The sequence below is a fragment of the Manis javanica genome, chromosome 10 (assembly GCF_040802235.1).
Source record: "Manis javanica isolate MJ-LG chromosome 10, MJ_LKY, whole genome shotgun sequence".
NCBI lineage: Eukaryota > Metazoa > Chordata > Mammalia > Pholidota > Manidae > Manis > Manis javanica.
In genome coordinates, this window is record NC_133165.1 from 73,377,817 (window position 1) to 73,392,848 (window position 15,032).

At 34.9% G+C, this 15,032-nt stretch overlaps 2 protein-coding genes across 6 annotated transcripts in view; one reads left to right on the forward strand and one right to left on the reverse strand.

The window, feature by feature from the left end:
• The window catches only part of TMTC3 (transmembrane O-mannosyltransferase targeting cadherins 3), a 72,612-nt gene extending 71,409 nt beyond the window's left edge, over nt 1-1,203 (reverse strand). For all 3 annotated transcript variants that reach the window (XM_037024727.2, XM_073213341.1, XM_073213340.1), the window contains exon 1: nt 1,015-1,203. The gene's annotated coding sequence lies outside the window, so the exon portion shown is untranslated. The remainder of the gene's footprint in view (nt 1-1,014) is intronic.
• A 202-nt stretch (nt 1,204-1,405) lies between these two features.
• The window catches only part of CEP290 (centrosomal protein 290), an 84,193-nt gene continuing 70,566 nt past the window's right edge, over nt 1,406-15,032 (forward strand). The window contains exons 1-12 of one of the 3 annotated variants that reach the window (XM_073213343.1): nt 1,406-1,777; nt 2,170-2,299; nt 2,446-2,523; nt 3,539-3,608; nt 3,914-3,960; nt 6,016-6,159; nt 10,303-10,356; nt 10,989-11,009; nt 11,127-11,279; nt 11,673-11,855; nt 12,495-12,584; nt 14,811-14,933. In XM_073213343.1, the coding sequence (XP_073069444.1) occupies nt 2,198-2,299; nt 2,446-2,523; nt 3,539-3,608; nt 3,914-3,960; nt 6,016-6,159; nt 10,303-10,356; nt 10,989-11,009; nt 11,127-11,279; nt 11,673-11,855; nt 12,495-12,584; nt 14,811-14,933 (1,065 nt within the window). In that variant the 5' untranslated portion in view covers nt 1,406-1,777; nt 2,170-2,197. The remainder of the gene's footprint in view (nt 1,778-2,169; nt 2,300-2,445; nt 2,524-3,538; nt 3,609-3,913; nt 3,961-6,015; nt 6,160-10,302; nt 10,357-10,988; nt 11,010-11,126; nt 11,280-11,672; nt 11,856-12,494; nt 12,585-14,810; nt 14,934-15,032) is intronic. The other 2 variants (XM_073213345.1, XM_073213344.1) reach the window with 2 other exon arrangements.

Below are 15,032 nucleotides of genomic sequence, written 5' to 3' on the forward strand. Positions count from 1 at the left end.
GCAACAACATGGATGGGCCTTGAGGGAATTATGCTAAGTAAAGTAAGTCAGAAAAAGACAAGACTAGTCCTGGGGATGTAACGTATAGCATGGTAAAAAATAATAATGAACGATACTTGGATGTAATCTCTCAGTAAAGTATTAAAAAAATTACCATAGTTTCAAATCTGATGAATGTCTTGAAAATACCTCACAAAATCAGTACTGTTTTTATTTTCTACTGAGCTATTTCTTGTTTTACCCAAACACGTGTTCTGGAGTTATCCACTATTGTTTTTTTTATTTTCAAAAGGAATGTCTACTGTCAATTATATTTTTTAAGTTCTTTAAAAAAAAAAAAAAGGTAAAGATGAGAGGCGCTTGTCCAACCAGTGGAAAATGTCATTTAGATTTCAAATCTACAGCTGAAGGAAGTTACCTAGTGGCATATTTTACTCCAGAACGGCTGAGAACAGAGGGATGAGCAACACTTGCACGAGAAGAGCTGCAAACACCTGAGCAGGCACTTTCATGTAGGGACACACTTAGTAACCAAGGAGGTTACAGCATAGGACTGGTGACAATTGAGGCCCCTTCGTCTCTCTCCACTCCCAGCAGTTAGCTGGGACAAATTCTAAACTCTTCTCTCTAGAGCCTTCGCTCTATCCTAGCTCCTCAACCTTAAAGTCCTCCAGTTCGCGAAGACAATGGTGCTACAAGAAAGGCAGGCGGTATCGGAGAATGAGATGCCCTCTACTCAATGCTTCATTTACACCAAACCACGATCTTGGCTGCGCGGCCCCCACTCCACTTACGGAGTGGATTCTGACAGCAAAAAAAAAAACTAAAACTTTTTTTTCCCCCCTTACAGAGGGGACCCCCTGGAGTACCACTTGCAAACGTCTAAGGAGAAGACGGGCTTTTCCCACCTCTACACGGGGACCGAGTCCTTCCGCCCACACGGTCCGCGCTTCTCGAAGCCGGGACCGCTCCCCTCAACTCCACCCCCGCCGCTGACCAGCAGTCCCACCTCACCTGGGAGTTGTTCCCTAGGAGATGGCTTAGGGAAACCTCAGGAAGAGCGGTCCGGCGGGCAGCGCCTTAGGAATCGCAGTCATCGTCTACGGCACTCAGGTCACCAGCGGAGACGCGCCTGAGCCCTGCACCTCCCGCCTCCAGCTCCTTCCCCAAGCGCCCCGGTACAGGCTCAGCCCGCCGCACTGCACGCCGGGACGGCCTCCCTCCTCTTCCCAGAGACTTCAGCTCCCAGCATGCACAAAACTCCAGGGAGCAGTGCACTCTGGAATTTGGAGTCCTCATCCCGCGCCTTCTACAGTCTTTGCCAGAGAATACAGGGACCCCGCAGGGGAGTCTAAACGTAAAGCATTATCCACCGTCGTGAAATGTAGGCTCAACTTGCATCCGGGGCCTTTGCCCGGCCTTGGCGGGGTGGGAAATGGGGTCGCCTAGCAGCCGTCGCCGCTATCACTTGCTCTGAACCAGGTGGCAGGATCTAGAGTTCGGTGTCACCGCGCTAGGGAGCGGTCAGGCGGGGCGGCGGGGCCGGGCTCGGGGGCTGCAGTAGATGAGACACCGCTGCTGGTTGTCAGGCTTGGTGTAGGTAGGTGGATGTTGGTGAGCGGGAGCAGAGAGTTCCTTCCCATGCAGGTTCCTTAAGCCTCAGGGCCCGGTGCAACAGTTCAGTTTCCCGACCCCTTTAGTCTTTGGTCTGCAGTCCGTCTGCCTTCTTCTAGCTTCACCTGTGATTTCCCCGGCCCAACTGCACTCATTTGAATCGGTAATTACCGTAGTTTTTAATTTTACCCTTAGTTTCAGTTTCTCCGAATCAGGGATCATTTTCAGCCTTCCAAGGATCCCCGGGTTTGGCACCCTTAGATGTTCGCACGCGTCGGTATGGGGACGTGGAGGAGGGGACTCAAGCTTAGTTCTGACCTAAATTAGTTTTAGAAAGGAAATCGTCATTGTTTATTTAGCCAGTACAATATCTGATGGTTTGTGCTAATTGCTGTAATTTTGATGAGGATTATTTTGCCCACTTACCTGCTATGCGGTTAAGGAGCCTTAGCTCTTCGCTAACACCATAGATGTAATATGTAAAAACTGCAGATTGCTGTAAAAGCAGTAATGTTTTTACCTTGAAAATGCTAATACCTGCCTGTTTTGTTACAGAAGGTAAAGCACAGTGAAATTATTCAAGATGGCCCCTAATATAAACTGGAAAGAAATCATGAAAGTTGACCCAGATGACCTTCCTCGTCAAGAAGAATTGGCAGATAATTTATTGATTTCTTTATCTAAGGTACTTAATAAATAATGCATAGATATATACATACAACTATGATTAATCTTGTCCCTGAAATCACTGACTCTTACAACTGTAAGTTTTTATATTTTGTTTAGGTGTTATTTATAAAGTGTAAAATGGTTGCTTTTCTGTTTACTTAGGTGGAAGTAAATGAGCTAAAAAATGAAAGTCAAGAAAATGTGATACACGTTTTCAGAATTACTCAGTCACTAATGAAGGTTTGTATGCAGTAGGTTTTAACAATAGCTTTGACTATTAGAGGAAATTTCATGAATAATAATCTCTTTTAAAGAACTCTGTAATGTCTTAGGCACCTCTCAAAAATAAGATATCTTCACACATGGATCACGAGTTGTGTGCAGAACATTGCTAGTTTCTGTTCTAAAGTTCTTTAAAGAATGTGTAGGGGAAACAGAATGGGTATGTTTAAAAATAACATGAAGAGGTCCTGTGTTAGTTATGTTAATGGTAATCTTGAGGTCGAAATGAAAAATACAGATGACTAACTATATAGATTTGTTAGAAAGGGAAGAGGTTAGGTGTGAGAAGACTTAATACAGGGCAAAGACTGATGAGTAGTTCTAGGTAAGTAGAAAGCAGTGGTAAAATGTTAAGGGATTGTAGAGCTGGAGGTTACCATAAATGAAAACTGGGAATAGAAAATATGCTTACTCTTTGCTTTTGAGGAGAAAAGTGCATAAAATTTATAGCAGATTGTGGAGAAAACAAAAGTTGGGTATAATTTGGAATAGCCTTTCAAGGGCTTTAAAGGTGTATCTCAGGGTGTCAGCAATAAGGAGCCACTGAAGTTTCCTGAGCAATAGTTGATATATAACAAAAATATACCTTAAGTAGATAAAACTAGGTGTGTTAATAGGACAAATTGAAGGGACTTGAAGCTATTGCAATACAATGGTATGAAGGAGGTTAGACATAAAATTATAGACTATAACACTGACAATTAGAAGAGAAAAAAGTGGAAAAGTTACAATACTAAAGATAAGATTTGAGACATAAAGATGAATCAAAGATGTTTCAAACTGTTAGGAATCTAGAAATTATATCCTTAAGAAAATTGTCTGTTAATTCAACAAATATTTACTAGAAGTCTTCATGTGTGCCAGGCTTTACAGTCGGTAAGTACTGGGATAGCAAATGAAAAAAATACTTATTTTCATTGCTTACCTTCTAGTGTCAAGGCATATTGATATAACCCTTTTTTTGGTTGTTTAGATGAAAGCTCAAGAGGTAGAGCTAGCTTTAGAAGAAGTTGAAAAGGCTGGAGAAGAGCAAGCAAAATTTGGTGGGTACCTTGGGAAAATAAAGTCTATTGTGATGTTTAATAGTGTATTCCGTTTATTCATTAAGAAATAGAAAATTAGGTTTATCTCTAAAATGTGAGACTCAATTGATTTTGAAAGATATTTCTAGAGCCCCTATTTTCATGTCCCAAGTATAAAATAGTTATTTTCTCTTATGTTGCCATATTACTATAATCATGATGGGATCTACGAAAAGAATAATTTTATTATCTTGTTGATGTTTATTTAAAAGCTTGTTTTGAGACAAATGTGGGCAATTGAAACATTTATCTTTTCTTTTTAATAGAAAACCAATTAAAAACTAAAGTAATGAAACTGGAAAATGAACTGGAGGTATGTTCTTTTGTATTCCTTAGGATGTATTGTTACTTGTATGATTTTGAATTAATACTTTAAAATTTTATTATTGGCTAGAGAAGTCACAAGAATGATACTGTGCTCATAATTATTTGTGCAGCATGTATTACATGCCTTCATATACCTTAAATTCTAAGGATTGAGCATCCAATTGTGAACAAAATAAAAACATTCAATAATTGCATGGAGTTTATAGTCTAGAGAAGTAGACAGAAGGAATACTAGTAACTGAGGCTAAGTGGAGGCATGCGGAAACTTGAGGAATAGTGACAGAAGGGTGTGGTAAAACAAGTAGGAACAAGTAGCTTTTGAACATGCCAAGAGCCAAAGTATGAATGTAGTGTTAAGGAACTGAATACATTGAGATTCTTGAGAATGTGGGAAGCAAACTAATACAAGTGGATTAGCCTTTGGAAAAAGGAAGAACCTTCCTTTGTAATAGGAAGGGAGGAATAAGGGGTATGTACAGAGCTTTTATGTTTGTAGGTTTAGTGACTGGAAATTGAGAGGTTGTAGAGAAGGTCATCTAAAAATAAGAGTTGGTAGATGTATGGTCAAACTTTAAGAAGTCAGGTAAAACTTCAAAAATCTTGGGAAATGAGCTAGAAATTAGGATATCTGGAGTCAGACAAGTTTAGTTCAAATCCTGATTATTTCGTTAATTCTATGAACTTAGATGTTATTTTTGATTCTCTACTGTGTATCCTGCTTGTAGGAAAATACCAACTACAATCAATAAGTATTTACTAAATGAATTATGAAGTTGGATCGATTCTGTTAGCCAGGGAGTTGGAGATATTGGTAAGAAAGTAGTGTATAGATGATTATGAAATCTTTGCCAAATAGGCAAGGAAATCAAGACTGGAGTGGTAGGGAGAGATTAGAAAGGAGGAAAGGATCAGGGGGCCCTGTGAGGTTAGAATGTTGATATTCCAGAAATAATTGAGAGTATGTTTCTGCTGGAACAAGGACCTGCCTGGTGTGGGCATGGCTGTAGGAGGTTTTAGTGAATTCAATTAATTTTGAGAGGTAATGACTAGGAAGTTGGTAGTTTGTGCTACCAGGAGTAGGCAGGGATCGATCTGATGTGAATATCATGTGAGATTCACAGCAGCTGGAATTTTTGCAGGGTAGTGAAGGAATGATAGCCTCGAAGTTGCAGGTCGTGGTAAACCAGTACCTTCTGTTGACCCTGAGGTCTGTGAAATGCGAAAGAACGAACATCTCCCAATTGAAAGGATTCCAAAGGTATTTGTAGATGAAAGGAGCCAAATTGCAGCTAAGGGAAGGAGATGGAGAGGATTATTCAGCAAAAGGGCTGAGGATATAACAACTTTTCCATGGAAGAGGATTTTCGAGAGCACAGTGGAAAGCTTTGAGAAGGAGAGAAAGTGATGAAGTTTTAGTAAATGTAGAGGAGTAAAAGAAATGTAGAGGGAAGAGGTGAGTGTGAGACAGGTTATATGACCAACAGATTTGATGTCTCTGACGATGACTACAAATAACAGGTATATGAAGCAAAATGGATTAGTCTGCCACAGGATTTTAATGATAATCTTAGTCTGGGCTGTCCAGTATGGTAGCACTAACCACTTGTGCCTATTTACTTTTAAATTCATTACAATTAAAATTAAAAATTCCATTATTTAGTTGCACCAGCCACATTTCAAGTTCTCTTTAGCCACATATAAATCATGGCTACCATAATGTACACTGCAAAGAACATTTCCGTTAACCTAGATAGTTCATCCCCTTTGTTCTTAGCCTGGTGCCTGTAGTTCAGTGGCTGTAACACAGCCTGAGTGATTGATGGTCAGTTCATCACTCTGGGAGCCTCAGGAAAACTTTAAGAGGTTGTCAGCCTGCTAACTAAAGCTTAAATAACCTAAGTTTTAAAAACAGGTCCCTAAGCTAATGATTTTAAGCATCTGATGCTGATTATAATATAAATTTAAAGTCAATTTCTTATTGATTCCTTTGAATCTCCAATTCTAATGGGATTAATGTATACTTTTGGTTTATTCTTTTAAGATGGCACAGCAGTCTGCAGGTGGACGTGACACTCGGTTTTTACGTGATGAAATTCGCCAACTTGAAAAGCAGTTGGAACAGAAGGATAAAGAATTAGAAGACATGGAAAAGGAATTGGAGAAAGAGAAGAAAGTTAATGAACAAGTAAGGCCCTTTTCCAGTGAACATTAACTGTTCACGTTACCTAAAAATAATACCTGATTATGCTTTTTATAATTACTGGCAATAATACTAATTTTTATATTTACGTATTTTATGTGAAAATTGATGTGTAATGTGATCTAAGTTTTCCATCACTGTTCATGTTGTCATTTTATGTTTAAAATAAAATGGATCAGGTACTTCAAGTAAATATGGCTTGGCAAGTAGTATTTTATATTTGCAGGTGCATTTTTCTCAGGATGTTAGAATTGTTCACTCAAAGTTGATGATTCGGTCTGGAATAATAGTATGAAGAAATTAATAGGCATTTAAAAATAAATAATTTCCTTATTTGCCATAACTTATTTTGGAGAAAAAGATACCTATTTTACTAATTTATTGTAGAAGCTTGGAAATTAATCTTTTACTGTTGTTCAATAATGATCAGATTACTTGTTTTCAAGTGTCCCTCACTTTATGTAATATATAGGTTCTTAAAAAGTTAATCCCAGCATTTGTAAATCAATGAATGCATAGTTTAAGTCATGACATTCCATCTTATATACAAGCATAGTTTATTACCTCTCATGTTCCCTGTTATTTATAAAATTTATGCAACGTTCACTTTAGTTAGAGGAAAAAAAAATTTTTTTTGCAGGTAAATCTGTATTTCCTGTCAGAAAATAACGCTTCTATCTTGCTTCAGCTGTCAGTAAGCTTAGTACAGAATATCCTCATGTGACTGTCCCATCCCGGGTCCCAAGAAGCTTTTTCTATCTTTTTTCCTTTGAAAGTCCAGTGTTGCAGTACATCTTAATAATCCTCTTTTGTCCATTGTTCTCTTGGAAATAGAGGGTTATAAATTTTAAGTAAACAATGATTATAAGGTGATATGCTATTGAAAGAGAATCTGTCAAAATTTGGTTTGTAAGGAAAAGCATCGTGTTCTTGCTATGTCTATCTTTGTAATTTAGAAGAGTCATGTAAAAGTGAGCTAGCTTCACAACTTCTCTGATAATAAAAGTGTGGACTGATGCCACCTAAAGAATAGAAATTAGCTCTTAGAGGATTATCTGTTTAGTTGACTCAGTGAAATGTAATAGGCCTAAGGATTTCTTAGTAATCATAAATAATCCAAACAGGTGTGAAGTAATAGAATTGCTTGTTAGTTGGATGTCTGTGTGGTTTTGTGGACTGTTGTTATTCTGGTAGCCCATATGTTAGTCAACTTCTTATCATTCATATCATACAACCTTAGTTAATAAGGACTACCCTGGCTAGTCGTATCTCAGAGTACTATCTCAATTCATGGGCATATACACAGACAACTTGACTATATGGCCTATGTACCTTTTCAGCTGCTAGGTGGAAATAAAATCAAGATGGAATATGGGTAGGAGTTACTTTGTCAATTTCTTCTTTGCTCTTAACCAGTTACTCAGTTTTAGTGAGTTATTACAGTATGCCAGAGACTATTAGGTACTAGGAATGCAGTGAGCAATGATATTCTGCTTCTCAATGATATTCTGCTTCTCAATGATATTCACCATCAATAAATGTAACACAGGGATAATATAATACTCTGGACATACATAAGGATGTAAGAATGCTCTGGGATACTCTGGAGGAGGATACCTAAGTCAATCTTGAGGTTCGGAAAGTGATCTAGAAACTGAAACCTAAAGTAAGAGTTAGCCTGGCAAGGGGCACAGGATGTATATGGCATTTAAGGAAGAGGCATTCCCGAATAGAAGATACGGCATTGGCTAAGACCCAGATGTAAGAGTATAGTGAATTCAGGGAACTGCAGTTACTCATTTTGGCTGAAATATAGGTAAAATTAGGTAATGTTGAGTCCTTACTATATACCAGATACTTAATTTGCATTAATTCATTATTCCTTATTTGATGCTTATCATATGAGATAGGTGACATTCCCCCATGCTACAGATGAAGAAACTGAGACACAGAAAGGGTAAGTGATTGCCCAAGGTTGCACAATTCATAGGTGATAAAACCATGATTCAAATCCACACTTACTCCAGAGTCTGTGCTCAAAGCCAGTGTGCTTTTCTGACTTACCAGTTTTAGTATTCATGATACTCTGGAGAGAGAAATGAAGGTCAGTTCCTGAGGAATTTGGCCCTTTTCCTAAAGGACGCCATGAAGAATTTGGAACACAGGAATAATTATGATCAGATCTGTATTTTTAAAGTTTACTCTGCTCTGTAGAGAATGGATAGAAGGGAGCCAAGAATAGCAAAGGGACATTTGTATTATTGAGGCAAGTCTTTATGATAGGCTGAAGTAATGACTGAGGGGATTAAGGGACAGAGGCATGTTTAGACATGTGGATGTAATTGGATGTAGTGAATGATTGGTTGTCAGAGAGGGAAGATTGGCAAGTCCACCTAATCTTCTGGATGGGCCACTAAAAAAAAGTAGATAGTGCTGTTCACTAAGAATTCTGGTACACAAGAGGTGTAACAGTTTTGTACATGTTGAGTTTGAGGTTCTTGTGGCCATATCCAAAAAGGATATCTGTGGATATGGAATTCATTAGTTGACACTGGTGGATAGTGAGGATTTGTGGGTTATCAACAATAGATCTTGAAGCCATGGAAGTGATGGTAAGGCCCATCTCTGAGAAATGTCTAATGAAATAGGAAGAGGTGCTTCAAGGAACAGCACAGAAAGGGTCAAATATCAAGAAGGATATTTCAGAAACAAAGGGAAAAGAATATCAGTAGTGTTAAATTCTTCAGAATTAAGTTCTGGACATCTCTGTTGTTAAAATTTTCCAATTCAAAACATGATGGGACTATTTCCTAACTCTGAGACAGTGTTGATGATGATGGTAGGAGATAAATGTCCAAACTTTGTAGAGTACTTTACATTTTATTATGAACTTTAACTTTTTTATTTTAAAAATATTCATATCTTCATAAAGATTGTAAGAAAAACACACATACATATACTCTTCATATATTCACCAATTGTCAACATTTTGCCTCATTTCCTGTATCTTTCCACCAATATGTTTGTACACACAAATATGTTCTTCTCTCTGTTTGCTAAGTCATTTGAGAGTTAATTGCAGATATCATGATACTTTGCACTGAAATATTTCTGCATGTCTCCCCTAAAAAGAGGGTTCTTCTCCAAGATAACCAGTGTATAATTATCATATTCAGGAAATTAATATCAATTGATTCAGTATTGTCATCTAATATCTAGTACATAATCATATTTCCTCTATTGGCCTAATAATATCCTTCATATTCCCCCCCACCCAATATCCAAGGTTCCATCAAGAATCACATACTGCATTTGGATAATTACTGTAGACTTTTAAATATATTATAGATGTACACTGTTGAGATTTTATCTTCTTGAATAAGAGTAAAAAGCAGAAAAGTGAAAGGCCCTAAGAGGGGTAAAGTTTAAACAGTAGGTGAAAATATCCATGATAATTGTTATAATATTTGTCTGTTTGGGGAAACAAAAGAAAAGAGTCACAAATGAAATCATTTGTATACAGAGAAGAGAATGAACACTTCATAATTTATGCTATTACTGAACATTGTGCTAGGGACTTTATATATATTGTACTTAATTTTTACATCAACGTATGAGATGAGAAAATTGGATTTAAGAGATGTTAAATGACTTTCACACTTCACTAGAAATGAGTAGGCAAGGGACATAGACCTAGTCCAGTCTGATTTCAGATTGTTTCCTTTTAACCATTATGTTTCTAAGTAACTTAATGCTGAAAGGAAAGAGAATTCTAGCCCTGACATAGAAGAACTGCAAGGTAATAAAGATCTTGGACTGAAAACTACCCTTTATGGGGACAAGAGGGGTAATTAATTTGTTTGTTGTTTTTGTTTCTGTATCCTTTCATTAGAGTTTGGGGGGGTATGTTAATCTTTTAAGATCGACCTGTTTTATCCTTCCTAATCCTTGGTTAGTTTTTAAAAATTTTGGCTTATGAATTCATATCCTGGTTCAACATGAAGTCCTTAGTAGTTAAACATTGTCTACTTTATTGGAGAGAATTTAAAATTTAAATTGATAAGCTGAAAACCTGGTTTTATATTTAATTACTGCTGAATTTTATTTTATTTATTTTTGCCATTTTAGTTGGCTCTTCGAAATGAGGAGGCAGAAAATGAAAACAGCAAATTAAGAAGAGAGGTTGGTAAAGTATTTTAGTAGTTGTGCTGGTTATACAAAGATACTTGTTAAAAAAGTTTCTATAAATTTATACTGTTACCAGAATTGGAATCTTTTAAGTAACTGATATTTTCAAACTGGCTAATTTTATGATGTGCATTTGTCTCAGGGAAATTGAAAACAAATTAATAGGTAAAATAGAAAACATTAATAAAATTAAAAGGCTGTTAAGTACTACATTCATGTCTCAGGTCTATATGGGTAAATCTTGCTTTTTGTTGTATAAGCCATTCTTCGCTACTTTGCTAATTGAATATATGACTCAATTTCTGTCTTACTGTTCTTACTTTATCCCACATCCTTTAAAAATTTCTGTTTCTCATGAAGTCTTACAAGTTCTGATTATTTGGTTCTTCTGAGCCAAATAATGTGTGTACATTGTACATCTTTATAGGAGTTCTTATCTTTTTAACATAATCAAAATGTTATTTGTTTTGGTTGATCACTAATATTTCTGCTTTCTTTGACTGTCCAATTTAATATCTTATTCTTCTAAAACTTACCTTTTTTGTTTTCTTTAATTTCTAATTCTTATTTTTCATTATATGTTGGCTTTCTCATTTCTAATGACCTTTTCCTGTCCTTTTCTGTAGAACAAACGTCTGAAGAAAAAGGTGAGGTTTTAAAGGTGGCAAAGATGTGGGGAAAAAAATATATCTTAAGATTACTGTTGAGAAGATAAAATTTTGTTGGATAGTTTCTTAATAGTCTATTGTTCGGTCTACCTTCAGAATGAACAGCTTCGTCAGGATATTATTGACTATCAGAAACAGATAGATTCCCAAAAAGAAACACTTTTATCAAGAAGAGGAGAAGATAGTGACTACCGATCACAGTTGTCTAAAAAAAACTATGAACTTGTTCAATATCTGGATGAAATACAGGTAAAATGGATGGAAGTCAGTTCAAGGCAATGATTCTTATAAATCTTTAATTTTATTATAATATAAACCTAGCATTTAACCTACATTTAAATTCTTTAATATAAATCTACAACTATGTACTTGTAACAACATAAGCTGCATCTTTGAAGTTGCAAATATCTTGCAAATTCATTATTTTTATATGCTGATCTTAGACATTGTTTAAGAACTAAGCTTTGTATGTACAATTTTCTTGATGCTTAATTTGATTTAATTGGTCAATAACAATTGCAACTAAAGATCTATAAGAATTTTCTTTTCTTCCGCAGACTTTTATGACTCCATTTAATTTCATTTAGTTTAAATTGCAGTTTCTTAAATTGTTTTTTAACCACATTTCTTTAATTTTCTTAGACTTTAACAGAAGCTAATGAGAAAATTGAAGTTCAGAATCAAGAAATGAGAAAAAATCTAGAAGAGTCTGTACAGGAAATGGAGAAGATGACTGATGAATATAATAGGATGAAAGCTATTGTGCATCAGACAGATAATATAATGGACCAATTAAAGAAAGAAAATGATCATTATCAGCTTCAAGTAAGAATTCCTGTTAGACTAACTTATTTGTATAGACTTCATATTGTATCATTACTGTTTATTTGAAACTAGAAAGTACTTTGTAGGATATGAATTTTTGTCTTATACTGTAGTAAATCATTTTATACTGTAGTATGTTGCCATGTACTATATTTGTCCATATGTGTTTCTCTAATCTCCTTATACATACCTTGTAATCCTCGTCATTTATAGTATGTAGGCAGTACCTGAAGGATTGTGTATACAACAGTCTTCCAAAGCTAATAGTTATGGGGATTTTCTATTTATGACTTGTGGAAGTCCTGTGGACTATAAAGTTTAATTTTATGCCTTAAAATAAATATATTACAAATAGCATAGAAATCAACACAATGTTCACTATTTACATGGGATTAAATTTGTTTGAAAAATAAAGTAATACTTAAAAATAAAATTTTCTAGGAATGAAAAATAATTATACAACTGTAAAGATTCAGAAACCTGTAAATGTCACCTCTATCTACAGAACTGCTCCAATAATGAACATGCATTTGTGGTGTGAACATATAAATGCATATGTATAATATGTATGTGTAAATATGCATATATAACAAATGTGTAAATTGTACAACAGTTCTTAAAATAATGATTGCCTTTTAGGTGCAGGAGCTTACAGATCTTCTGAAAGCAAAAAACGAAGAAGATGATCCAGTCATGATAGCTGTCAATGCAAAAGTAGATGAGTGGAAGGTGATTTTTTTCAACTGATATAATAGCTTTTTCATTTGTATTTTAGATTTCAATACCTTAATATTAGTTTTCTTTAAAGGCCTTTTACTAGTTAACGACATTTTATTAGGGATTTTTAAAAGTGTATTCAATGTCCTAGCTAGAAAATCTCTAAGAACTGTTCTTTCTAGTTTGTTATTGAATGCACTCATCTTCATCAATGAGTTATACTTTCAACTTTTTGATTAAGTCTAAGTCAAAATTTTGGCACCTAAAATAGGTAATTCTACATAAAATTTATATTTTTTCACACAGCTCATAGTTACTTTGCATACATTAGTTATTTAGTTCCAGGTTTAATGTTAGTTTTCCTAACTCTCTTCCATGTCAGATCAAAGTGTTATTATTTGGTGGGAATGGGAAAAAGGAAAGGGATCTTTCACAGTCACCTGAGAGGTCTTTTCAAAACATACCTTTCTTCCTCCTCACCACTCTCCAACTGCAGCCAAATTCCCCAGCCTTCCTGTGAGAAGCTGGGATTATGATGATTGTGTGTTTTTTAAAAAGTCTGAAAAGCCTCTGAATAAATAAATCTGATCTTAAAAAGCTGTCACTTCTACAGTTACTGTTTCTAACAAGATTCACATAAATCTTGTTGGCTGTTTGGAGTTGGATATCATCCAGAAAGCTCAGAAAACGTTTATGTTAAGCAAAAGCAGTAGCAATGGGAATGAGGCTTATAGAGTCAGTCAAGGGTCAGTAAACTTTCTAGAAAAGGTCAGAGAGTATTTTAGATCATCCAGTCTCTGGCATAACTGGTCAACTCTGATATTATAATGAAAAAATAAAAAAACACAAAAGCAGCAAAGGATAATATATAAATGAATGAGCATGTCTATTTTCCCATAAAACTTTACGAAAACAAGCAGCAGACCAAGTTTGACCAATAAACCAGAAGTTTTCACTTCTGGAAAAAATAGGTGTTTTTACCATATTTAAATTTGCAGGTTGAGATGATAGCATATGTATTTCTTTTATACTTTACTTGATTCCCTGTTATGAAATGTGGAGGGTTCTGATTTTTGCTGTTAAAAACAATGTTTTAATGACTATCCTTCTATATTTGTTATTTTTCAAATCTGTAGAAATTGCTACAAGTGTAATTGTGGTATATATTGTAAATACATTAGTTCGTCACTTGTCTGTTTTTTAGTATTTTTTGCTATGAAGTACTTTTGTATTACATAGTCAAATTTCTTGACTTTTTTATGGCTTTTGGCCTTTGTACCATAATTAGAAAGGCTTCTGAGTATGAATTTTTTTCTGATATTTTCTTCCAGTATTTTCTAGTTTTGTTTTTACATAAATCTTTAAAGTATATGTAATTCATTTTTGTGTGAAGAGTGCAATATAGCTGTAACAGAGCTATATCCATCAGCAACAGGGATACAGCAGAGCTACTCCCAGCATCATTTATTGAATATTTCATCTTTCTCCTGCCGATATATAGATCCATTGTGAACACATACAAAACTCTTGTTGAGATTGAATTTATTTTTGGACTGTCTTTTATATTGCTTGATCTATTTTCTAACCATGTACACTTGTTTTGGGTGTTATGTCTAAATATTTGAAAAAGCTATTCTCATTTTTCTGTTTTAGACTCTTGTTTATAAACATCTTTTTTAAAATATGAATTTTAGAAATAAGTCTTAAAAATCATTACACACATTTTTTGATTAGGAATTATAGTCAGAAACTATTAAACACTTAAAAATTTAAAAATATCAATACTCTAGTTAAGTTTACTGTATTTTAGTGCTGAAATAAATTATTTTATTTTATAAATTGAATTATAGATTGATTTGATGTTTGGTCTTTCTTGCAAAGAACACAAGATATCTCTTGGTGGCATTTCAGTGTTTTCTTCATAAAGATTAGTTGTATAAAACATCTTGTAGTTGCTTAGAGATATTATAATTGAGATTGCTTAAAGATTAAGTTCCTAAGAAAGCAAAAACTATCTGTACTATTTTTATAATCATTTTTACTTGAACTTCAGGTTGTACACCCAAAAGGAACAATGACTCTGCCAATAGGTGCTGATACTAGTCTCACTTCAAAGAATTTTATTTCCTGTATTTTCTTGACATCTGTTAATGGTGGATATTAGAGTATTCATTATAAGTGAGGAATGATTTATTAATTTTTCCTCTTATGTAAACATCGTATTTTGTTTATTTCCAGTTAATTTTGTCTTCTAAAGATGATGAAATTATTGAATATCAGCAAATGTTATATAACCTGAGGGAGAAACTGAAAAATGCCCAGCTTGATGCTGATAAAAGTAATATTATGGCTCTACAACAGGTAAAACCTTCTCAAAGTTTGGTTTATCAGCCAGTTGTATCAAAAAGCTGGCAGTGAAATTCCAAACTGTGTCTTACTTTTTATCACCTGCCTAAATTA